General features: G+C 42.8%; 1 protein-coding gene across 5 annotated transcripts in view; it reads left to right on the top strand.

The window, feature by feature from the left end:
• The window catches only part of LOC147701363 (B-cell receptor CD22-like), a 550,058-nt gene that overhangs the window by 316,279 nt on the left and 206,855 nt on the right, over positions 1–26,924 (top strand). For 3 of the 5 annotated variants that reach the window (XM_086930060.1, XM_086930059.1, XM_086930061.1), the window contains exon 6: positions 22,028–22,285. The exons of the other annotated variants lie outside the window; for them this stretch is intronic. In XM_086930060.1, the coding sequence (XP_086786186.1) occupies positions 22,028–22,285 (258 nt within the window). The remainder of the gene's footprint in view (positions 1–22,027; positions 22,286–26,924) is intronic. 5 annotated transcript variants of the gene reach the window in all.

Genomic DNA, 26,924 nt, shown 5'->3' with positions numbered 1-26,924 from the left:
ATTTATTTGTAGAAGCTCTCACCCATTGCTCAGGTCGTGCCGCCTGCACTATATATTGTAACCTATGGACTGCTTTTGATTGGTGGTTTTGTTATTTGCGATTTCTTCATATGCAGACACAGCTGTTATAAAACATTTTCTTTCGAACATCCCTTCCACTAAATTTCCCTAGACCCCAATGGTGACTTTAACATTTTCAGCGAGAAAAAATAAGCATTAGTATTTTCCACTGCATCCTCTTGGTTGCACTTACATGAGTAAAACAAATGTTAGGAAAATCATCTGAATGAGAACGATCATATTAACGATGATTAAAGATGTGAATAATATACTGTGCTAACTAAAAGTACACCCCAGCAAGAATCTTCACACATTGATAATAAGCTTCCCTAAAAGTTCCAAATTGCTCATGACATCAATTTACTAAGAAGATAGTTGCACAGTTGAGTCCTAAGAAACTTTAGCTTCTCACAATCTACAAGATAAATTCTAGGCCTACCCCCAAACAATAATTGTACCATCCAAAAGGGCAAGGCATGCAATTGCCTTTCTTTAAGGCTTAGATCACTTTTTTGATGGCATTATCCTGTAATCCACGGATTTCTACTTTGGATGTGAATATGAATCCCACAGCACATTGTCTCAATCCATTCATTACATCAGCACTTGACCCCATTATTCCACCGAATATTGCTACTTCCTATTGTTGTCATGCTGACCTTTTCAGTTATTAAAATACAAGCTTGTAAAGCACTTTAGTGTGCTTGGAGAAAGGCTTTTTCCATAGTATTATTTTTCCCTACAGCTGTTAATTTGATATGGTAGCCCGTTTGTGAATATAGGGATACATAGGAAAAAGTATAATGGACATCAGTGCTTAATTTGAGCCAGTTCTGGGCAACGGCACTTAATTGCCAGCACCGCATTTATGACAGACTGCCACATGGTGATACTGTGTGCCTAATTATTCGGTATGAGCACAACAAATGCTGTTTATTAATTCAAATGACATTTTCAATCACTAATATGTTATGTTATGTTATGTCCACTTGTAACGCGCACTGATACTCATGGGTGTTCCGGCGCGGCGCCTGAGGGGAGCAAGAGGAGATTAACAAACGAAGAAGTGGGTCTTAAGTTTCTTTTTAAAAATGGTAGGGTTCTGAATCGACCGCAAGGAAAGGGGGAGGGCATTCCAGGCTACACTGGCCTTCACAGCAAGGGAACTGCCCCCATCCTCTGAAGCCTGAAGCAAGGCACCCGGGCAAGATTTTGAGTCGCAGAACGAACAGCGCGAGCCGGGAAATAGAAGGAGAACCGCTTCTGATGATAGAGGGGACCAAGGCCTTGAAGGGCACGGTGGGCCAGAACTAAAGATTTCAAACTGACCCTATCGGCAACAGGAAGCCAGTGAAGAGAGCTTAGTTGAGAGGTCACACTGTTCCTTGCCGAGAGGCCCATTACCTAACTGGCGGCCAATTCTGGACAACCTGAAGTTTTTTAAGCAGATATCCAGGGGACCCAGCGAAAAGAGCATTGGCGTAATCCAGGCAGGAAAGGATCAGAGCACAGATTACAGTTTCTCTAGCCGCCTGGGGAAGAAGGTCCGCAGGGTCTTAAGGAGGCCAAAGCCGCAGCCTGCCAGTTTCTTAATATGGGCAGAAAAAGAGAGACTCTCGTCAAACCAAACTCCCAGGTTTTTTGCAGTTTGTCCCGACACAGGGGGGAGCGGGAAGTCAGGGGGCCACAGCTGCTCGCGAAAGTCAGTGGGAAACCTGCCAAACAATAAGATCTCAGATTTCTGTTCATTACATTTCAGCTGTGCGTCAGCCAGCCATTTAAACATTGAAACTATGCACTGTTGGGCTGCTGCAACTGAGCTGAAAGTCTTATCCCAGGTGAACAGCAACTGTGTATCATCAGCATAGGCCATTACCTTGGCCCGAGCTCCTCTGCCAGATGTAAGAGAGGCGTAACATAAATGTTAGAGGAGAGGGCTAAGGGAAGAGCCCTGAGGGACTCCAGTGGTGACCAACTGAGGGGAAGAAGAGAAAGGGGGGAGCCAAATCTGCTCAACCCGCTCTTCCAGAAAGGACCTAAGCCAACCCCAAATGGCTCCGCAAACCCGAATCTCAGCCAAGGAGGACATGAGGGACCATGTCGAACGTGGCCGAGAGGTCAAGCAAAATTAATGCTGTCCTCCCACCCGCATCCAGACACTCCTGAATAGCCTCCACCACCTCCACTAGAACAGTCTGTGCTGTGAGAGGTGCGAAACCCTGATTGTGCAGGATGCAGGAGTCCCTCTGTCTCCACATACTGTGTGAGTTGGTTGTTAACAACCTTCTCACATACCCTAGCAATGGCCGGGAGATGGGAGATGGGACGATAGTTCCCTGGAATAAGGGGATCAAGAGAGGCTTTCTTAAGAAGCGGCAAAAGCTTTGCCTGCTTCCGCCTCGGAGGAACAGCTGCAGTCTGAAGGGACAAGTTGACAATACAGTTCACCTCCATATTCAAGCTCTCAGCCACAGACGCCAGGAGCCTGGCCTGGCAAGAATCGGAAGGAGAGCCCGACTTGAGACCCCTGAGGATTTTAAGAGATTCCTAGGGAGCAACTGCTCTAAAAGCTGAAAGAGAGCATGCAGGGGCGGCAGGTTGAATAGGCGGGAAACCCATGCAACCGCCATTACCCGAGGAGAAGGAAGCCTGGATGGCCTGAATTTTCTCTCTGAAGCAGCGGGAAAGCGTATCACACCAGGCGAGAGAAGATGGAATAACACTCGCCTGGACCCGGGGAGCCGTAAAATTCTGCACTATGGAGAAAATTTCTTTAGCATTGTTCCTAGCTGAGTCAATGCGGGCAGCAAAGAATTGCCCTTTAGCCACGGAGATAGCCTCATAGTAGATTTTTTGCATAACTCTCAATTTCCTCTTAGCTAAAGGCCAGTATCCGCTCTGGCGCCAGGCACGCTCCAAAACCTTGCAGTCATGCTTGGCACTTTTGAGAGTGTCATTAAACCAGGGTTTAGACTGGGAATCTCGGGCAGATCTAAAGAGCCGAGGAGAGGCAGCGGAAGCGGCTGCCTTGGCAACCCACAAAAACTACACTGGCTACCCGTCGACTCCAGAATTAAGTTCAAGGCCCTCATCATGCCCTTCAAAATCATCAAACTGGATACCCCCCACTGCTTCGACCACTCCTCACCCCTTACGCGCCGTCACGTAACCTGCGATCTTCAAACCAAAACCTCCTATGCGTTCCACGCATAAAACTCTGCCGCATGGGCGGCCGCTCTTTTAGGTTCCTTGGAGCTAAACTATGGAACAGTCTGCCACAATACATCCGCTCCATAGAAAGCCTGCCGGCATTCCGGAAAGCAATTAAAAAGTACCTATTCCCTCTCCCCTAATTCCCTCCCTCCCTTTCCCGCTCAGGCCAGGGTCTGTGGTTCCTGGCGCCGGGACCCCTCATTGCTGGGGCAGCTGTTTGCGCTCTACCAAAACAATAGAATAGAATAGAATAGAAGTAGTAAACCCTGACAGACATTCCTCCAGTGCTCCAGACAAAGCAGGTCTAGAATGGTCAAGAGCCAGTTTAAATTCCAGAGGGTCGATCCTACCAAGAGCAGGTTTCTGGTAGGGAAGGGCCCGTGGAGCAGCACTAGATAGCACCCAGGAAAAATGAGATACAAAATGATCGGACTAGGGCACAGGACAGGGATCTCCTATGAGGAGGGGGAAATTAGAGCAGATAGGGTCTAAAAGATGGCCCGCCTGATGAGTAGGGAGACGGACATGCTGGACAAGTTGGGCTAGATGGAAAATATCCAGCAGGTCAGCCGCCTCCCAAGTGTCAGGGCAATCCAAGTGAATGTTAAGGTCCCCCAAGATCAAATAATGTGTAAACCTAACCGCCCTAGAGGCAATAGCATCCCCACAGCTCAGAAGAAATACGCCCGCGGGGCCAGGAGGTCTATAATACCAGCCTCCCAAACCATTCTTATGTTTTTTGGGGGGACTGGAAAAGAATGAATTGACACACTCAGGGCTTGAAGTGTGATGAAAAAACTGGAGGGTCTCCCAAAGGGGCATGGCCAGTGTCATTAGGTGCGTCGCTTAAAATCACAAACAAAAAAAACCTGTGCTTAGGATAGTGTGCCACCCGACTTGTATTTTGCTGTTTGTCATGCTATCTAGATATATGATGCAACAAGTAACATCATACCTACAACAAGTCAGGACTATTGGCTTTGTCAATGGTTGTTAGTTACATTAGATAAATGAGCAGCAACGATGGCATGTTGTATATAATATTGAAAAAGCTTCCACTTAGAGCCCTGGTGAATATCAGTACAGTGTTGCTGCTCCCGAGTTTCAAAAAGAGAAGGGAAATCCAGAGAGAAAATAACTCTCTTTTAAGGGTCTCCCTTCCCCTACAACGGTCACCTGGCATGACGTCATGCCATAACTTCTCCACTAGTGAGAAATGAGCAGGGTGAGCACGCGTACATGATGTGCCTGCTGCCACTGCATTCAGGAAAAAACATTGTAAAAGTGTGAAGGATAGTTGTTGTGTTGGCACTGTCACTGGCAGCAAGTGATGGTGCAAGCTGTAGTGCCCTCCTGACGGGGGCCTTGGTACACTTTTTTTGTACTGTTTAAGCACTGAGCAGACTACACCACCCTCGAATCCTTGCAGAAAAACTACTGATGTGAGTCACACAGGTGAACAGACAATAACCATTATATAAACCCATCCAGCAGTTCCTCTTTCTGGCTGCTGCCAGTTCGTTTTAAGTGACCACTTTCTCATTTATTGCTGTTGATAAATATATTATTTGTGTATGTTTTATTTGACAGTTTATCACTACTGCCCCATGCCAAAGGGTGCGCTACCATTTCCTTTCATTGATATTTAGAAGTTTGGCGGCTTTTCCCCACATGACTCACTACGCGTTACCCGTAAGTGCCTCTTACGTCCTGCTGCGGCCTCCCCATGGGCACGTGCCCACAGGGGCGGCCTTAGGCATGTGCAAGCTGTGCACCTGCACAAGTCCCACCAAATCCTAGGGGCCTCCACACCAATATATATCCTTGATATAATAATCCTCTGAGGATGGATACATATTTGCATAGTGGTCACATGCTGGGATTTGGCGGCCTCCAGCTCTGTTCCACTTCCAAACACCCTGACCCCAGTCCCCCCCCTCTTCACTGTCCTGTGCACCTGCATTCCTCCTAGTTCCTGAGCTGTGGGGGGCTCCGCCCCGCCCGGACACCCTCGTCCAGGGCCCCCTACCTACACTCCCTGCCCAGGGCCGCCATGAGCCTAGAGCCGCCCCTGGTGCCCACATGCTATTCTCAAAGTCGAGAGGCAGGAGACGTGTGTATGTCCTAAGCCTGGTCCCTGGCAAGTCAAGAGGAGTGCATTGGTGTTGAACTCCATTCTCGTGAAATTCATACAAGTACTGGTTTTTTATCTCTCCTTTTCTTCACAAAACAAGCCAAATGTTCTCATTGGGCACTATTTTTTTCTAGTTTATCTCTTTGTTAAGTAATGCGTTGGCTTGTTTCTAAGAGTGCATTAGACAATAAAGAGCAATAATGTCTGCACCTCCTCAAATCGAGATGGAGTCAGTAGGGAGATTTTCAGGGAAAATTTAAAACAATTTATTAATAATTATGCTGCAACAGAAGTCAGTGTTTCCATGGAAAATATTGTTCAGGACAAAGAGGAATGGTAAAGTTATCATTATGACCCACACCCAACCTGGAGGAGGAAGCAGGAATGATAATGGTCATTACCCTCAAAAGTGCAGCCATGTGTGTAGTCGATTGTCATACTAAACATACATCCAAGAGGCACCACAAACACAGACCTAAATTATGACACATGGGCCAATAGAACTTCCCGCTATTAAAGATTCTGACGGTGTCATAGCAGAGATGGATGATGATTCATCATATGTTGTGGCAATGTGCCAACTAAAAGACCGCTTTCTGGGGAGGTTGAATCCAATTAAAGACCGTGTGTAAAGTGGAGAGGTACCCCTTGAGTAAGCCAAGGGAAATGAGGTTATTAAACCTAAGTAAGAAAGTTCCCTTGAGGCAGAGCTTAGCAGAGGTTTGCAAATCCAAACCTTACAATGTCACAGGTACATACAACAAAAACATATTGAAAGTTAAAAGTTCATTTATTTTGAATAAATTTAAAAGACACGTAATAGGGCTGACTGATCTAGATCCCTAGTCTAAAACACAATTAAAACAGTACACCTAATTGCGTCCTGCACAATTAAGAACAGACAGAAAAGGTACAACATAAAATTGTTGAGTACGAGTTGTATATTCTTCCTCCGATGTAATAACACCAGTGTTGTATCGCTACGACCTCAGCATATCAAATATGGTGTTGGATACTTGAATTATACAGTTTGTTGCGTCAACGCGTTTCGGTGGGTTCTCCTTATAGTTACCACCTTTGTCAAGACATGTGATTATCTGTCACAACCAGGCAGTGCATATAATCGCCCCTAGATTTCTGTTGACGGTCACTTATTATGGTCAATTATCAATTCCTGATCGGAACATGGACTTCAACTGGGGGCCTGTTAAATTGCTGCTGCCAGTTGTGTCTATTTGTCCCACTTCATGTCAGTATCGAAAGTTAAATTGGTTGTACTGTAAATCTTTTGATTTATTTGTTTCTAGGCTACAATTGCCATCAACGGTATCCGTGGGGTCCCATCTTCTTGTAGTTATTAATAGAATTGGTTGCTTGTGGTGGGTACCTCACTATTGGCCTCTCAAAGGTTACCTAATAGGATGGCACGTAGTTTCACTGACCCTTTTAAATCTCTTTCTTGGCCTTTGAAGGACTATGTGGTCAGTAGATAAAAGTTCCGCTGTCTGTGGGGGTCCGCGTCGTTAGTGAAAGATTTACAGTACAACCAATTTAACTTTGGATACTGACATGAAGTGGGACAAATAAATGTCGTATAAAAGCAAAACAGGATACACAACTGGCAGCAGCAATTTAACAGGCCTCCAGTTGATGTCCATGTTCCGATCAGGAATTGATAATTGACCATAATAAGTGACCGTCAACAGAAACCTAGGGGCGATTATATGCACTGCCTGGTTGTGACAGATATTGACATGTTTGACAAAGGTGGTAACTATAAGGAGAACCCACCGAAACGCGTCGACGCAACAAACTGTATAATTCAAGTCTCCAACACCATATTTGATATGCTGAGGTCGAGTGATACAACACTGGTGTTATTACATCGGAGCAAGAATCTACAACTTGTACTCAACAATTTTATGTTGTACCTGTTCTGTCTGTTCTTAATTGTGCAGGACGCAATTAAGTGTACTGTTTTAATCGTGTTTTAGACTAGGGATCTAGATCAGTCAGCCCTATTACTGTGTCTTTTAAATGTATTCAAAATAAATGAACTTTTAACTTTCAATATGTTTTTGTTGTATGTACCTGTGACATTGTACGGTTTGGATTTGCAAACCTGTGCTAAGCTCTGCCTCAAGGGAACTTTCTTACTTAGGTTCCAATTAAAGACCAGCATTGGCACTGCAAATAGGCCTCGCCTTTATATTGCGATGCCTCCGCGAAATGTGATTTTGTTGCTGCAGTGTGTGCACTGGTGATCGGCGTTTCTATTGTGATGCTAGTGTTAATGGAATATGCATTTGTGCATACTGTGTTGCCTTTTTCTGGGTGGTCAGTGTTTGTGTCCATCATCTCTGGGTTCCTTTAAAATCCTCAAAACTGAAAAAAACGGAAACAAATTTGCCTTGGATGCCTTTTGTGGAAAAAAGATTAGGAAGGCCTTAACACAAAGTGTCCCAGATATCCAAAAATGGATAAGCACTGGGTAAGGCAGTTGAAGGGGGAAGGTTTGAGCACAGAGGGTCGAAGAGAGCAGCCACAGCAGCTGAGTCAATATGTTTCCCTTAATGAAGGGGCAGCATGTGTCAATATTTGTCACCACACTAGGAAAATGTCCCACATGGCAGGGATGATCGCCACATACCAGGGACACCCGCCAGATGCCACATATGTTTACACTATGCCAAAGATGGCCACCATTTGCCAGGAAGGGACATACCGAATGAATACCTTCAGATGGGAGGAATACCCACTATATGGAGACATCAACAACAACGACATTCTTACAACTATTAAACAGATGCACTTAGGCACAAATATAAAGAAATACTAACATTTACCCATTAATTTACACACAGACATGCACACACACACAAATGCGCACACATACAAGTCTCACACTTTGCAGTTGTTGTGATGCTCTTATTCAGCTCCAATGCATATTTTTGATGGGCGAATGCTTAGGACAGGGCACTGTAGGGATCCGAACACTTACGGACTTTTTTCTACCTCGTTACTACGACCACAAGCTCATATGCGAGGGCAAGCGGATTTGCTTCCCTGCTCCCTCCGAACTATATCCGGCATCGGTTTTTCTCCACCTCCCTACACCATTAAGACGCGCTAGAAGCACTTCCTCCAAGCGTCTTCCATTGTATATACCGATTAGGACCGGGTTGGAATTATCACCGGTCCGACGACACAGCTCTCATCATTGTACTCCACAGCCCTGAAGAGTCACAGGTTTATCCCGGTTTTGACGAAACACGTGTCGGCTGGTTTTTCTTATGAAACTAATACTTACATTGGATGAATAAACATCTTACAAGTTAAAAACATTGGAGTTGGATCTTATCCTGTTCATTTAATGACTACCAAACTTAATTGATATACTACTGCAGGTTGTGTGCCCTTGACATTGCATTCATGTACACAGAAGGTTGAGATTTGCTCCCCTTCTTTTCTCTGAGACAAGGGTTATCTCAGATCAAGAAGCACCAAACACCTAACTTCACAGACTACCCACTTACCACTACCTGTTGAGCGCCTCCACATTTCTGAACACTCTCATAACCCTTTGCTGAACTTTGCACTGTAGAGATGAGCTTTAATAAATCTAGGGAGCAGAGAGCTCCAGGCTAGCTCTTTTGTCAACCAAAACTGAGTCAGGAGGGTGAAAAAATGCAGGAAACAGGACAGATGACCTTTAGTGACAGCGGACAGCAGAAATAAGGCAGATTTGAGGATGGGCAGAAACTCTCTTTACCGTTTACTTAAGGGCGCTCCATCCATCCCTCAGTCAGTAAGGCTATTTTCCAGGCTCAGCCAATGAGTGATGGTTGTTAGGGTCCCAAAGTGTTGACAGTGTTAGGGGCAGAGGACACTCCGCGCCATTCACTGTTGAGAAATGCACACTAGGCATCTGGACCAGGATAACTAAATGTGCCACCAGACAGGACATGTGCAGTGGGCATGTAGTATCAGTTGACAAAGATTCAATATAAAAGAGCTAACCTACTAGCTACAGCGTGGAAAATGCTTTGACCGCGTTACTTATTTCCGTAAGTGTACAAGATCAGGTATTCTCCTGCTCCTCCATGCAGAAATGATATCAATCACCTATTATTTTTTAGACTCATTCAAATCTGTGGTGAGAAATGCTCTATTTGCTACCAATATCTTGGAGTTGTTGAATGAGGGTTAGGCTTGCTTTTCACACCATCAACATACTGAAAGATTTTATTAGTGCCCTTTTAGAACTACGAAGACCTACTAAGCCCATACATTTTCCAAATATTCATGTGTAGAAAAATATGCTGAGCCCTGCCTCTCCCCTAGGAAGAAGTGGGCTTTGGTCGTTGAATTACGAGTGGGTGTTTGTGCTAAACTACTTCCAAAGGCCAGTGTGCAGTATTAGGGCTTATTGTTTAATAAAACCTACTAAAGCATGCTATTATTGAGGAGAAACTAAGCTGCATGATAAATACATTTTTTAACCGTGCTAAACAAATTAAAGCATGTTATCATCATCAAGGGAAAAATACTGGCCCACATTTTTTAGTTTTAATATTAGGTCCCAGTAAATCAGATTCCACCTCACACAGCACCTTGGCATGATTGGACACGGGGCTCTCAATGACCCATTTGAAGGAATCCCTACAGAGCTCCCAAATTGCCATAATATAAAGCGATCTTGACACGAAGTATTGGAGTGCTTTACATAAGCACCAGAACCATTACACAAGTACACTATCATTTTTCATAGGCAAAGGGTTGATTCATTTATTTGCCCAAAATCACAAGATGTGGAGCCCGCGATGGTGCTCGAACATGTTTCCCCAATTACAAAGTCAGCACAATATACAGCGTTTAATATTTATAAGCTACATATAAAGGAAAAACAAAATAGTTAATACAAGTAATGCATTTTTTAATTTAATTAAAAATATAGAACCATTTTATCATTCTGGAAAAATAAACATGAGATTCCTGAACAAAGTTTTATTTTAATAAGCAACATTTACACCCCAGTTCCAAAGTACACAATAAAGCTGGGATACAAGCAAAAAATAAATAGGTCCTGTAAAGAGCAAATAAAATGTGTTAAAAGGAGTCCTTCTTCCACTCAAATAACGAAACAAACAGGAAAACCCAAGAGAGGCAGAGCCCCGGAGACCCTGGCCGGTTTTTCAGTGGGAGCGGCTATAGTCAGAAGCTAGCTTTAGTCGCAGTGGAATGCATGTGGGGCCCGGTGGAGTATGAGGGCAGACTGTGCTTAGTTTTTTGTCAGTTTGCTTTGAATTCAGAGAGAGGTATGTGTCCGCTGTGCGCCTGATTTATTTATTGACCCGAAGTGAATCCCCAGGTACACATAATGGGGAGAGGTCGCTAATGTGGCTTCTGTCTGCCCCCAAGGGAAAGCCTGTTGAAGGAATTATGCAATGGAACAAACCTCCAGACATCACAGGCCCAATGCCTTGAAATCAACAATCATTTTCCTCCAAATTACTTTTTTACTGCAATTCTCAATATTTCAAATGGAGCTGGCTAACTTCGCTGCCAGGGCTTAATGTATTGAGATATAGGGTTAACCTTATCGAGGGAATGCAAAACGTCTTGTGGTTTTTGACTGTCCAGGTTACTAATCACGCCCTAAGGCTTTGTTAATGGTTCATAGTAAACATCGTGTTTACACTGAAGTATCGAAAACATACGCGGCAGAGCTTTTTCCAGAAATGTTTCACTTAATTGCATTAGCAGCCCGCTCCATCCTTCTGCTTTCCTCCTGTTCCGCTCCTCATGCAGTCCTCGCGCAGCCATCTCAGACTGCTGACAAGGGACTGCAGCATGCACACCGGGAAACATAGCTCATATGCCAAGACGCAATCTCAAGCCTGGCAGATGACAATGCGCCAGCCTGCTGCGCCTGCTAATTGGAACAAGCCAACTTCAATGACCAGAGGCAAGGAGGGGCCATCGTGCTCTGTGTGAAACGGAAGCGTGGATGGCCAACAAAATAAATCACTTAGTGAAATTGCCTCCGCTGAAACAAGCCCCCAGGGGCGGGACAGTTGAAAGGAATGGACCAACACAATGCCAGCATTTCATATTGGCAATAAGAAAAACCAATGGCAATGGATTGGTTTGCCAGAGCCTATAGATAAGGATACAAAAGGTCGATCAGGCTCGACCTAAAAATTATTTATCCTAAATACAGTGATGTGTCGGACCACAATACTAATGCAGTTAGATATTCTCTAGACTCAGACTAAGACGGAAAGAATGATTCTGACCTTGATTGAAGTTTCACAATTTCCAAAAGAAAATAAAGGTAACCAAGCCCGCACCAAACTTTAGACCCTGTTGGGGAGCCTATATTTATAATGTTTGAATGGGATGCTGACTGTTGAGGCGGCCTCACCCTAACCACAGAGTGTTCTTTTTGCTTCCTAGTCCTGAAGAAGACCTGTGTTTATGGTATTTACAAACATATAACGTCTTTGGGTCGAAATGTCGATGATAATTACAGGTGCTTGTTCTATCTTAGGTTTATACTATCCATCTTCCCTGTTTCTCTGCCACTGCTGCTCAGCTGGTGAGAGTGGAATATTGGCATGGATAGTGATGTCACTGGAATGCTAGGATTGCTGTGAGGTTGAGTGTCAGTTGGATCCTGGGCTGAGTAGCAGAGAAGCTGCTCCTGGTGGGGCTTTATTTACATTTTTACTGGAAAACCGTTTCTAACATCTAAGATTAATAAACGTATTCATCTGTAACCTAACCAAGTCTACTGGAACTCCTTACTTACGACAAAACATAAATTGGCAACGATTTGGATCAAAACTACACATGAGGATTTAGTTCAAGCTTCATAAGGTACTTTTATACAAGATTTTACTTAAAAAAGAACCTACCTACGGATTTTACGCCCTCCCGCCCCATCAGTATCCAGATTCACAGGACAGCCCATTGACAGTGCGTATGTTTCCTTCTGCCATTCCCATGCTGTATGGTTCCTGCTACCTTTGACACCTGCTGCCATTGACTGTGTATATATTTCATCTACTGCCTCTTTCATGCTGCCATTTATACTTTGCTACTACTGACATGGCATATGCTTCCTGCTTCTGCTTACTTCATCTTCCCGTCTACAGGCTAGCCCTCTTACAGCATGTGCAACCATGGATTTCTGATGTTCTTTGGATGTTAATTATATGGCTAAGTTAAACCTGCACCTGAGAATCTTGATGCACTCTGGAGTAACTGAGCTCGCAAAGTTACTTCTGCACTACTTTTCCAACTTATTTTCGATTTTTCGCCTGTTGTGATTGTTTTGTACCGTCTTGGACCACAAAATGAATTCGGGACAGTTTTATTTTTGGGGTCTGAATTCACCCGAGTGCCATTTTCTATCACTCTGCAGCACGAACATGCAGCGCTCATTCTCACCGTTAACTTTGTGTGCCTTTCAAATTGTCAACGAGGACTCCATCGACACAGCACACGCTGCCTTCTATGTGGTTGTGCTCGTGGATGCTCCTTTCATGCACTCCTGGAATCCTGCTCGGAGACCTTTTACATTTACATTTCATTTCCGTTCTTTGAGCCATCCAGCGTGAGTCTCCTATACGCGCCGCCATGTTAATTCGGGTGTTCCTTCATTTTACAGTCCGGATCTTGCTGTTGTCTCCTCGATGCCCGTGGAGCCTAATGTATCTGAAGTACTTTTGGGATTTTTTCTCTTTCTTGACTTCCGCCTGCTGTTGCCTTTTCGATGTCCGTGAATCCTGACTTATGTGAAGTACCTTGGGGCATTACTTTCTAGTCTTCTGCCCTTTTTGCCGTCCGATCAGAGATGCTTTGCAGGGTTACGTCGCTGCGTCTCTCTCCTCACCTCCTCTTTTAGAACTTCAGGTTAAGCTTCGTATTTGAAGAAACGGCGCCTTGCAGTCATCCTTTGGCTCCTCTACATACGGCGTTTTAATTTCGTTTCTTTCTTAGTTCTTCTATTTTTTGCTCCTGTGTTTATTTAATTTCCATGCCATGTCACTTATCCTATCTACTGCTTTCTTTTGTCTCAATATGTATATACTTTCTTATTTTGCATTGAACGCTCATTATATTTGCAAGCCTTGCATATGATTATTACATTCCTGCTTTGATGTATTCATATAATTAACCTTATTTCATTTTTGCTATTTACATGCGACTGCGCTGTTGTGTATTGAGACGCCTTACAGCTTTCCTTGTTGCAGACTTTTAAGTGCTGAACTTTAGGTTATATTGTGTTAAGCAACGTATTTTGCTGTCTCAATGTGATTTTTTGTTAGTGTGTTTCTTTTATAGCATGCAAATTTTATATGCTCTTCCTGTCTGTATTTCAACTTGGAGCATTTTAGTTGTCTTCTTGTACCTTTGTATCCATTTGCTTCCTTACAAATCTTCCATTTTCAGTTATTTTTTCTATTCAGGTTAAGTCTTTTAGCATGCATTCTCCTTTAGTTTATTCTCCTGCGTGGTCTAATTTAGGTGTTGCTGCCCTTTTGATTTTGATGTGGAGCAGTTCACCCAGATGGCACCTTTTTATCTATTTACTTTATAATTATTTCTGGTATGCAAGTTTTTGCTTCTTCATTCTTCTTGCGTATATTTTTATGTGTGGTCTAACTTGAGGTGTGACTCTACTTTTGATTAGCTTTGTGGTGCAGTTCACCCAGAACACATTTTTAATGCACTCTCATGCGTGGTCTAATTCAAGGTGCAACTGTTCTTTTATTTGCTGTGTGGTACAGTTCACCCAGATCGCATTTTCCTTGCATTTGCTGTTCTGGGCATTCACTTTTTGGGGTTTTCACCCTTTGCTTGATTGTCGGTTGGGTATAAGTCACCCGTTTTTAATTTCTGGTTGGATGTAAGCTACCCTCTGATTGATTTCTGCTTGGGTGTTAGTCACCTATTGCCTATTTTATTGCTTTTTTTGGGGTGTTAGTCACCCCTGCTTACTTTCTATTTAGGGGTATTTCACCCTTTGCTTGCTTTCTGGTTGTGTATTCTCTTCCTGTTGGGTGTTGGTCACCTTTGCTTATTGGTGGTTAGTTGAGGTATTTTTTCTTTCTCCCTTTTACTGTTCAGTGGTTCCCATTTTTCTTCACCAGTCTGGCCAGCTGGTGTGGTTGTGGTGGTAACTTTTGTTCGCTCTTTCTATGTTTGTCTTCATGGTTACTTTTTCTTAATTATGTATGTCTTTCTCTTTTTGCCTTGCGTTTTTTGACAGTTTCCTTTGATTTGAAATTTCTAAGGAAGGAGATCTGTGTCTTATTTTTCATGCCTTTTATGCATAGTCGCAACTAAAGTACCTTGTGTATTTCACGAAATGCTATTTGCATTTTTGCATTTGCGATCCTTCTTGTTATAGTTTCCTTTTGGCATTTCTTTTTTAATGCTGTTTTCCACTTGCATCTTACGACATTTTCTTTTGCAAGTTTCCTTTGTATCTTTGTCATCTTTCTTCTCATATTTGCTATGTTTTGTGTATTATATAAAGAGGGAAGGTGTGTTATATCTTAGGTTTATACTATGCATCTTCCCTTTTTCTCTGCCTCTGCTGCTCAGCTAGTGAGAGTGGAATGTTGGCATGGATAGTGATGTCACTGGAATGCTAGGATTGCTGTAAGGTTGAGTGTCAGTTGTATACTGGGCTGAGTAGCAGAGAGGCTACTCCTGTTGGGGCCTCATTTGCATCTTTACTGGAAAACCATATCTAACACCAAAGATTAATACATTTATTCATCTGTAACCTAACCAAGTCCACTGGAACTCCTTACCTATGGCACAACAATTCTCCTTACCTATGTTGAGCAGACTATACATCCAAGCAAAATAGGATTCCAGCTCCAACACATATGTTTTCTATGGAGACCATATTGATTCATGTATGTATTGCATGTTAATCCGTGTAATGTCTAGTATCTCATCTATTACAGTCTTGATACATTTTAAGTTTTTGTTTTTATTTGTTTATGTATGTATTGCATGACAGTCCTGTGTGTTTCCTTGATATGTTATTATTTTCATTGTTTCACAATATATGATTAACCACATGCTGTGTCTAAATTTCAATCCTGTTTGGTGTCATGTTTTTCATTTGGTAAAATCTAATACCTGTACAATTTATTTTTCATATTCCTAGTAATAGAGGATACTAAATATGTTTCGTATAAGAAATGGTATACCCTCTCCAAAATTTCTTTCAAAGCATGGTGGTTTAATGTGTGTCATAACCACAGGCTCGATACCACTCATGTTTTTCCGGCATGTTTGGCTGTCAAACGCATGGACTTATGGACCCCAGTTACACTTTATTTGGACTCTTGTAGTAAGCGTTTGTTTCGTCCTCTACCTCCACAACAAGAGGTTCCCAAACCCCCTTAATTGCCCGATACATTCCATTTCTCCTTCAATATATTATTTTCTCAAAGTTTCTTAATGTTTTTATGATTGCCATATTTCATGTTCATGTATTTTTCCTTTATCTCTTCTTCATTTTTCAATTTGCACCCAGATTTCTTTTTTATTGCTTAAGAGTCTTTAACTTTGTATCCCATTGTATTCTGTTTTGACACCTGATTTTCTCTTTTTATTACTACCAAATAAAATTCTTTTGAACTTAAAAAAAGAAATGGTATACCCCCTATAGAACCGATTGTTATCTACCACTACATGTCCCAGGTTCTGCGCAATACTGGGTAACCGCATTAGTCCTAATGGCAAGCCCACTAGTAGCATTTGATTTACAGAATCTGAAACACACTGCGCACTTCACTAGGGACTTACCTGTAAATCAAATATGCCAATCGTGAATAACCAATCATTGTCACAATTTAATACAGAGATCATATGCACTTTAATACTGACAGCAGTGGCAAAGTGCCCAGAATCCTATAGCCAACGAAAAAAGGTTAAAAAAATAGGAGTCAAAATTCAAAACGTTTGGGGCTAATCCTGTCAAAAGGGCCATGTCTAATAACAATAGATTACCTTGGGTGACAGTCTAAAGTCACATTTGCCCCCTAAAGAGACATGACAACCCAGATTGCAGTACCCCTCCACCTATATTAGATTGAACATCAAAATGAAGTAGTAGAATCACCTTAAATGAAGCAGGCCGCTTGACATTATCAAAGGTCATAATATCAATATATCAAGCAAAACTATTGACTTTTTCTAGAGTTACGACATTAAAAGACCAACAATCCATATTATAAACACCCATTATTTCACTGTACTCATTAACCTTGTTTAAATGCAGTCATTATTGTCAAAAACCACAATTAGCAATATATTGTTAATAGAGCATTCAAAATGAACATAACATGTCTTTCTTTCACACATTTCGGCCAGGTGAACTGCAGCCATAGAACCAGCCACTAGATGTCTTTGATCTCCCAGGCTGTAGAGCAAAATCTCTAGCCAGAGCACTTGTAAAACCTTGGACATGTCCAAGGGCATGTCTCCTCAGACCCAGGATTTGGGTTACTTGGTAATTCTCTTCTGGGAGTGGCTGTTGCACCTATTGCAGTCTCCACAACATCTATTGGTGGTGCCCTTCCTTTCCAGGGGGCATCACAAAGCCAAAATTATCATTGTCTCCAGGTCCCATAGGGCATTTTGGGGCGCTTCAAACACAGAGTGTGCATATGAGCGAGTTCGACCACTCCATTTTCTTCCGTGACCTTGCTGCATATCTTTTTCTATTTACTTTTAATCCTGGTGTCTGTGCTCACTAGACTCCTGAGTGCTTCTTGGGCTGGGAACAGCCCGGGGAACTCACTCAGGCTGCCCCAGCTGAAGGCTGTTTTTCATTGCTTCTCTGGGGGGCATCCCTCCCACCCCCCAGACACCGGCATAGGCAGTGGTGGCTAGCCCATCATCACTGCAAGGGGGGATAACAGTGCTCCCCTTCAATTGTTGTTTTTTTTGGAGCCCATGAATTGAGTCCCGAGCCAATTTACAGTGTTTTCTTGGTTAGGTGATGGGGTCCCAGACCCATAGAGTCTGAGAAAGGGACCCCCACACATACCCCATCCCTGGAAAATAATCAAATCTTGCACTGGACATGTAGAGACCCACTGGTCCTGGGTTCAGCTGTAGGCAGAGTCCTTAGTCCTTTTAGGCTTCCGGGGTGGTCCAGCTCTTCGTGCTGTTGCCACATCCAATTCCATTGTCCAAATCTCTGTCTCCCCCTCATGCAAGAGATTTTAAATGAGTGGAAAGTTCTAGATGCCAGGCACCCCATCCTAATCATGGGGTGCTACATCACCTTCCATCTCTGTTCCAACCCTCCTTACAGCATACTGGGACAATCCAAATGGGTGCCATCAAGAGGTTTTGCTCCCCATCACTTCCTTCTCAGGAACTAAGTGAAGGGGTGTTAATTACTCCTTTTGTGTGGAGAGGCCTTTGTTCTGTCTGCTGGAAAGCAGAGTAATTAACTTGCACCAACAGAGTGGGGGCCACATACAAGGCAACTTTTGGGGGTACTCTACCCCTTGAACTCCAACCCCATTTGGGGACTCAATCCCCATCCATCAATGAACCAGGAGGGGTGGCTGCCGACTGAAGCTTCCCGGGGGCAGGGTTTCCATTGAGCATGCTCAAAAGTGCATTGGTTATCCGGCTGCATGGGCCACATGGAAGGCAACATTTGGAATACTTTTCCCCCTTGGACTCCAACCACATCTGGGGACTCGATCAACCAACACATCAGGAAGCGCATTTGCTTACTTCAGCTTCAAGGGGCAGGTCCTTCTGCTCCCATACTCAAAACCACCTTGGTTATCTCGATTGGCGTGATACTCGAGGTCACACCCGGGCAAGGCATGGGCCAAGGGCGGGCCTGTCCTGTGCCGTCAGCATCAGGAGGAGTCTGGGAAGGGCCATTACCCTTAGCACCTGCCTCTGGTAAAGAAGCGCTTTAAGGTCATAAAGGGCAAAAGGAAGGCTGTTAAATCTGCACCTAGATCTGGAAGGAGCCTAAGTTGGCCATGAGACACTCAACCGAGAGCTGCAGCTTAAAAGTTATTGATAATCTGTTAGAAGAGGTGAGGATATGTTGACAAAGAGTTAAAACAGTCTGGCCCACAAGGCACCAAACTTAAGAAAACCCATTTCTTCAAGGGGAAAGGGCACAAACCAAGCTCCTTGAAGCCTAATCCTCAATCAGTTTTTGTTATAGATATTACAGCCAAGACAACTAGCCAAGATGCCTCCCAGCTGCCCAACTTTCCTTCTAGCCAATCTCCTCCGGGCAACAGCTCGTCAATTGAAACTATTTGCCAAGTCAATTATGTAGCAATTACTTTCCCTCGCTGGCCAGTGCCAACAAGGAGAACTTTCCACCCGCAAGCAATGTCAAAGCTTTAGAAATCATATGCCCAGAGGATTTCGTATTGTCAGCTTTGTGAGGCAATTAGAGCAGTGCACACAAAATATAAGCAAACCATATCCTCTACCAAAGCAGAGCTGTATCGACCAAAATTAGCTAGCCTTGGTTGATGCCTTGAAATGCAAAGACTCCCAGACATTCTAGCATATATAATTGCCCATGGTTGCCCCAAAGCCCATAACCTTATGGAGTTCTTGGTGCAATCATAGCAGTGGGTAGATCTCTACGGAGATATATACCCCAAGTAGATCAAAGACAGTGGTGGATACACCAGCAATGCAGGACTGGACAGCCCAATTTGATTATGATCCTATCAATTTAACACATGAGGATATAAACTTAAAGCCATTCAATCCCTGAAACTGGGGAAGGCACCTGGTCCAGATAAAGTTCCAAGTGACTTATACTGGTCAAAGCCAGCTATATTAGGACACTATATAAATGCTCTAACCAATGGAATTATGGCAGGAGGGAAAATTCCAGATTCAGACGTGGCGCTTGGGTAATTACACAATTTAAAAAGATGATAGAACAATTGCAAATAACAACCAGTCCATTAGCCAAATTGATAAAATACAGAAGGTGTTTTGCAGACAAATCCTTGACAAACCCCTTGACTGGATTGATGAGACTAGCACATAATACTCTGTCAAGGCTGGGTTTCAGTTAATGGGGAGTACAGTAGATCCAATTTTCAGACTCGGTCTGCTAGCCACAAACTACCTCAGGTTCTCTAGGGACTATCTGTACATGGTTTTCATGGACCTCAGGGCAGCTTTCCATTTAGACCCAGGTAGCAACTGTGGTCCACCCTTGCCCTAATGGGAATTAATTCTGTTTTATTGAATGTTCCAATTAGCTTGCACAAGACCAATTTTGCCAAGGCAGGAAAGGGCAAGGGGGCGAGCTGACTAATCTACTACAAGTTGAGCAAGGGTTGTGTTCGCACACCAACCCTATTTTCTTTATATGTGAATGGTATGGTTGACCATCTTAACACCTGCGTCCACGATGTCCCTAGATTGGGTGGATGTTCTATCCCAGCACTGCTATTTCGAGAGGATAGTGGGATACCCTTTTGCTATCTTGTAAACCTTCTGAGCTTCAAAAGCTGCTCAACAGAGTTGCTGACTTTTGTGATCTTTGAGGCTTAAAAGTGAACACCACAAAAATCAAAATGATGGGGTTTCGACCCTCCATAGAACATTTAGAGGTAGGTTTTTAATGAATGGGTAAATCCGACATATTATTGAATATTTTGATTATTTGTGAGATAGTCGACAAAACCTGCAAATGAACTCTCACATTCACAAATGCGAACTGATTCTGCTTCGCAGTGCATCAGCAAAAACAAAGAGATATAAAGCAATAACTCCCACATCAGTCCTTTCAGCCATCAAATTGTACAGGGCAAAGGCCCAGGCTACAGCCCTGTCTGGAACAGAAATCTGGAGGGCAGACAATACCGGTGGCCTGACTGTTAAAGAAAAAGATTTTACTCCACCCCACAGTACCCCCATGTTACCGTTAATCTTTGATACTGGGCTTAAAAGGATTGGGGAAGTTGCATCCCTGAAGCTCCTGCTTTACTGGGTTAAGTTGTGGTCTACCTGAGTTATTGCAATATAGACTTCTGGCTGAAGCACTAATGAGCTCTGGCATAGCACATCCTATTCCCTGGTTCTGTCATGGTAAATCTCTTTTTAATGAACTAGGTTTGTGTTTTTTAGAGTAACCTCTCAATCATTAACACACAAAGGCTGCTTATTCAAACAGTCACACCAATGCTTCCCAATTGCAATGCCAACATTCGGGGATTGGTAAGAGACTTTTTATCCATTTAACCTTCACCTGCTCTTGAACCTTATATGGATGTAGGTACTTTAGATGCTCAGTTGCCAGACCTTTGTATTCTTGTTCTCACTGCAACTCTTAACACGTTGAGATCCTCTTCAAATGTAATCATACTGTCTTTCAGTTCAAAAATCTGCCAACGTTGGGCAGTTTGAGGCTTGAAGGCATTTATAGAGAAGTGGATTTTGCCAGATAACGAAAGTTGCCTTGCTGCCATCCAGACTCTACTTTTATTTTCCTTAGGGAATTTATTAATCTATTTTGAGCTCCGTCTCCCTGTGATCCAAAGGTTTGAATTCCCTCATTGATGACTTCGTTTTACCTGCCGGGAGGATTAAAATAATTTCTTTTGGGAAAAGTAGCACCTGCCCCAAGAAAATATTATACGCCACAAGACTACGGCAGTAAGTGCTTCATAAAAATCCGCATTCGCAAATGAAATTTGTACGACTTAAAAAAAAATAATATATATAGCCTTTGCTGCTTGAAGTGCAGTGCATTTTGGTTGTATGCCTGAGTGAGTGGGTGAGAGCAAGAATGCGATTATTGGTGCATGTATGGGTGACTACATGGATGGGTGAGTGGCAGTGCCTAGACTGAGCAGTGAGTGAGAGTTGGGGTGTGTGAATGAATGAGTGGTTGCAAGGATGAGTATGGAAGTTGCAGTGAAAGGGTAGAGCAGCCTCGTGCCCACCGCTGGACTGCAGCCACCCTCAAGCATCACGCTCTCACCTATCCATGCACTCTTAACATTACGTAGATGCATTCAGCCATGCACTCTCTCATCTCAGTTTTATTAGTTCAGACTTTTCCCATTATCCATGCACTAACTCATTTATATACTTATTTAGTCTTTAATCAATACACTCACTTTCCCCTGCATCTCCTCATCCATCCAACCCAATTTTGACTCATTCTCTCCTTCCTTCAATCTCTTTTCACCACAACAAACAGGGAAATCGCTAATTGGTGGGGAAGAGTTTTCTGGGCGTGTCAATGCTTTTTTTCAGTTTGTATTTGATTCAGCAGCACAGATTGACTTCCAATCTACGGTGAAGCATAAGTACCTAGATGGCATTCATTTTACCAGTCAGTTTATTCGAATATTTTATTACACCTCTGATTTGTCATTTTATAGGTCAATACAACAGCGTCAGGCTTGCACGCTTGCTGTGCTGCTTTGCTTGACTGTGATGACTTTGCAAGGGATTGTCTATGCAAAAAACGTCCACTAACCGCTTGCAGGCTCACAAATCCTTGGAACAGTTTGGATGTCTCTTTGGTCAAAGAACATAACGTTATATTCTGTTTTCTAGATGCTCCCAAAGAAATTCAAGTAATTGTGAGTCCCAGTCCCGTTGAAGGAACTCCTCTGACATTAACATGCATGGTTACCAGTAGTAACCCTACTGTGACCAGTTACACCTGGTACAAAGATGACCACCTGATGCACGAAAATTCATCTGAATTGCAATGGCATGAAGTTACATCTGAGCACTCTGGGCGTTATCACTGCATGGCTCACAATAACCTTGGGAGTTCGTCCTCGGCACCTGTCAATGTCTCTGTGCATTGTGAGTATGTGTAATTAATATATTTAATATGTTTATAACATTTAGAGCGGTTTGTCTGTATTAACCCGTGTTGTCCTCACTTTCACTATCCTATTCACCTAGGTGGCAATATTATTAATTTCAGTCTTACTTTAGGTTTTGGATAAATCAGTGTGAAACCACAGAATTTGGAGGTTTTAAATGCATAACTTCTCAGTAATAAGTCAATATGTGACTATGCATATACATCTTTAATCGAGTTCTTGCAAACACATTTGCCAATAACATTAGCATGCTACTGAAAATATCAGCATATATAAATGTTATCACCTCTCCTAGGGATACTAGTATTCCCCACTACTCAAACCAGTTACAGAATTGACTGTGTCAAGAACCACCTTAAGGTAATTCATTCAATCTAAACTTTCTTGGTATTAACATGCATTCAGCATCTCAGAAGAACAGCCTTTCCTTCATCAGTGCTTGCTCTTGGTAGACCAACGTAGTCTTGATTTACTAATACCCCATTGTAAAAAGCGATCAGCGGTATCTAACATAAAGAAGGGAGAAAGGAAACATTGAGATACTACTAACGAGTGAAAAATGTGATTTTTTCACATTATCTGTGTGAATCAGTTTTCCATGTGGTCTTTTCGTCCATATCATACAGTTGTTTTTTTTTTTTTTTTACAATTTTATCAATGTTAGTGTCTTGAAAACGGAGTTGTCTTGGTTTGCTTGTGGGAACGGCCTATGGTACCCCATATTTTCTATGGTCCGAGTCCTGAAACTGCTCATGGGTGGTGCATGCAGCAGATGACGTCAGGTTTAAATGAAAACCAGAAATGTCTGCAGGTTTAGGCCTTTATTGGTAGAATGTTTAACTTCCAGTTTATCCTGTTGATGTATGGCTAGGGAACTGGTCCAACAAAAAATAGCCCCATACTTAGCTCATTTCTCAAACCTTTGAATTCTGACTGCATTATAAGATCGATTGCGTCATCACACTAAGATACACCCTCAGTGATATAAAGTTGGAAACTTGCAGCGTGAATCCCAGGCTTTTACGAAGACCTGCCTGTGCTTCTGATCCCTTGTTCCGCTGTTCCACCTGCTCCATTTCTGTATGTGAGTGGAGCTTAAGTCTTGTTCTCGGAGAGGAGTGCTACCATGGTTACACAATAAAATATCCAGGTAACATTGCTGTGTAGATGCGTTAGTTACAGTAATATGTTGTGTGTTTTAGAAAGATGACTTTTCACCTTTTTGGTATTCACAAAATGCGTGGATTTATTTATGCAGAGCTGTGTAAAACTCAAACCGCGAGGAAACGTTGCAACAGAATGCAGATTTCCTGTGATCTCTTAGCAGACTGGGAAGTGCAGTTCCCAAGCCCGCTGCAGCCTTTATCACTTCTCCTAAACAAACGGAGGTCGATGGAAGGATTGAAGAAAGACTTGCGGTTAGACGTCACTTGGCTGCACCAATGTGACTGATTTGGGTGAATCCATGTATTGTCCTATATCCGTGATAGAGCGGAGCCACAAGTGTTTCTGCCTACATGTGGCAATCGCCACTTTGAAACGTCATAACTGATGCTATAACAATTCTATTGTATTAGGCTATTTGCAAGATCACACGCAAAGAACAAGTTACTCACCTTCAGTAACACTCGTTTTGGTGAATAATCATTTTCTTTCTGGACATTGTCAGCGCCCCCAAAAAAGGAACCCAAATACCACTTGTTCATACCAGTGTGCAGATCTCTGAACTGCGACCTTTTTAGATGGTAAAATAGTCCATTCCACAAAATGGGGAGGTAGGATGATGGTAACAAATCTGGGGTTAGACAGAGTATCCACCAAAAACCGAGTTATTGAAGGTAAGTCAATTGTTTTTCGAATGGATGCTTCTAAGCTCCAATTCCTCAACTTCAGAACAATACGGTAGTGGGTCTGTGGAGTGACTTTGAACATAAAACCCTGCAGGACTGTACAACCAAAATGCCTTTCCATCAGGCCTGGCTGTCAGGGTAGTAGTGCTTTTTGAAAATGTGCACTAATGCCTTTTGTAGGAGCCAGTCAAACATGCAGGACAGGCACTCAATGTGCCAGCACGATTCTAGCATCCATGGCACTGGCGGCGTGAGCCCTCAAACCCTCAAGGGGCTTCTTGGCCAAAACATAGCCATTCCTGATGCAGATGAATATCCACCTGGATGACTTCCTCTTATGTACTGGTTCTCCCGGCCCTTGAGAATTCTACAAAGAACGGATCATCCACTCATGGTCTTAAGAAGCAATGATGCAAAAGCTCAGCACATTTTTGGGATCCAACCAATGGAGTCTCTCTTCCTCTGGTGAGATGTGAGGTGGAGCGAAGAATGTCATCAGTGTAGTAAATGGGCTGACAGGAAAAGGTGTCACAAACTTGGGTAAAATGTCTGCTGTAGTCTGTAGCACCAATTTCTCATGAAAGAAGGTGCTGTAAGGCGGCAGAACTGCAAGAGTTGAAGCTCACCCATGCCATGAGCTAGAGTGATTGAGAGAAAGAAAACTGTTTTCAGAGTTGAGGGACATCTGTTTAAAGGTTTAAATGGGGTACACATAACAGAAGTGAGCACCAGTTGAAGGACTCACTAGGGTATTATGAATGACTTTGAGGGAAATGTGGACCAAACCTTTGAGAAAATGCATCACGACAGATGATTTATACAAGAACAGCTGGAACAGTAACTGCAAAAAGGTTTACATTTCTTTAAGGTAACCTTTAAGAGTGCCCGCTGCAAGGCCTTGCTGGGTGGAAAAGAAAAAGTAACACATCTGACAGTTGCGGTCTGAGTAGTGTCCACTCCAATCCCAAACTTGTGCCATTGTCTGGAATCAAAAAATGTTGTAGAGGGAATCATGGCTGCCAAGATGAAATCCACTACTTTGGGAAATAGGCCAAATGCAGTTAGCGGCCTACAATCAACATCCCACATGGAGGTGTGAATTGCGAAGGCTCAGATGTAAGATACTACCCTGCTGCCGCAACTAATAGTTACTGCTCTTAGGAAAGGACCACAGAACACCTGGAATCGTGTCTTTAGGGATACAGTGTGCACGTTAACTTCGAACAAACGCAATTTAAGTTAAATGAGTAAAGGGGCGGGGTGTTGTTGAAGCCCCCCAAAAAATCCTTTATTTAGTTACAGAATTTTGCAGCTTGTGTTAAAATGAAAAATGCTTTGGGCTAGAAGTGGAAACGTGTGAGATGATGATGAATAGTGAAGAGGCACATTTACTGTTCCAGTATTTTAGTGGCTCACCTCTACATGATTACTGGTCTGGATAATCATTAATTACAGACCTGAACTCAGAAGGTTTGTTGGCCTTTTCTTTGTGTAAGTCCACTATGCATTACAAATAATTATTGCTGTAAAACTGCGAATTTTTGACTTGGATATGTGTGCCATATTTGTTTGACTTTTTTAAGGTGTGTGTGAGCGGGAAGATTATTTTAATACTAATGGATGTGTCACAAGGTATCGTTTCTGATCTTATTCGGTGCTCTTTCCCTTCTGTAAAATCTGGATTTTAAATGTATGTTTTCATAGTATGCACAAGTTTTTAATATATTTTGTTGAAAAAAAAGAATGCAGCGTCATTTTCTGGTGACATTTATCTTACATTTCTGGCTTATCCAACCTTCGCACACTGAGCTAGCTACTGGGGAAATTCTTTGCAAACAGCCTTTTGTCTCATGTGCTCATGGCATTACACCCTTTCGTTTCACTGTGGAGTCAAAGTTAACTTCTTTGTTGTTCTGTAGTACTTGAGGGCCCACTCAGCACTTGGGAACTGTGGCTTGAAATAATCCCAGCCCCATATTTGCAGGGTCAGCCGTCCGCTCCAAGCCTCTTGCTGCTGCTTGGAATGAGTGAGAGAGTCATAAGAAGCAGGGTACGGCGCCTCCAGATGTATGCAATATTCTAAACCAGGACTACAGGGGCTTTTTTATCGTAATTTTTAGCATCATGATATTAATAAAAACATGTAATTACATCCAATAATTTAAGAACTCTGGGTCATTCGTTCTTATGTAATTAATGACCAAAGAGTAGGACTTTAACTGTATCGGACTTACAATATTCTGGACAGGTTTCTCGTGTCATGTTAAAAGCACACGACTTTGCTTTGACTAAACTAAAATAAAAAATAAGACTTACATTGTCGCAAATAAAAATGTTATATATATATATATATATATATATATATATATATATATTTATTTTCTTTCATTCCCCCACCATGCTTCACCGGGAATGTAAACAGATGTGTAACATTTAAATGGCGTTACTGCTATGCATGCTACACTTGCTAAAAGGCTAGGCCATAACATTTCCCCTGCAGTGACAGCGCTGGTGTCCAAGCTTACCAGAGTTCTTCCCAAGATGGACTTCCCGGTAAGGAACCACCAGCTTGCATTCCAAACACTTGCTTTCCTAGCACTGAGCATAGCTTTAATATACCCCAAGGAAAACCTGCCTTCAAATCATTCTGCCATGGGCAGGGTTTATCTTTATTTCTTTTAATGCGCTGTGCTGTAAAAAAAGAATTTTAGCTACCAACATTAGAGTTTACAACCTTGGGTACTGAACTCCTTCCCTCCCTCTGTC

Source organism: Lissotriton vulgaris, chromosome 7, assembly GCF_964263255.1.
Source record: "Lissotriton vulgaris chromosome 7, aLisVul1.2, whole genome shotgun sequence".
Classification (NCBI taxonomy): domain Eukaryota; kingdom Metazoa; phylum Chordata; class Amphibia; order Caudata; family Salamandridae; genus Lissotriton; species Lissotriton vulgaris.
This window is presented reverse-complemented; position numbering and strand designations above follow the sequence as displayed.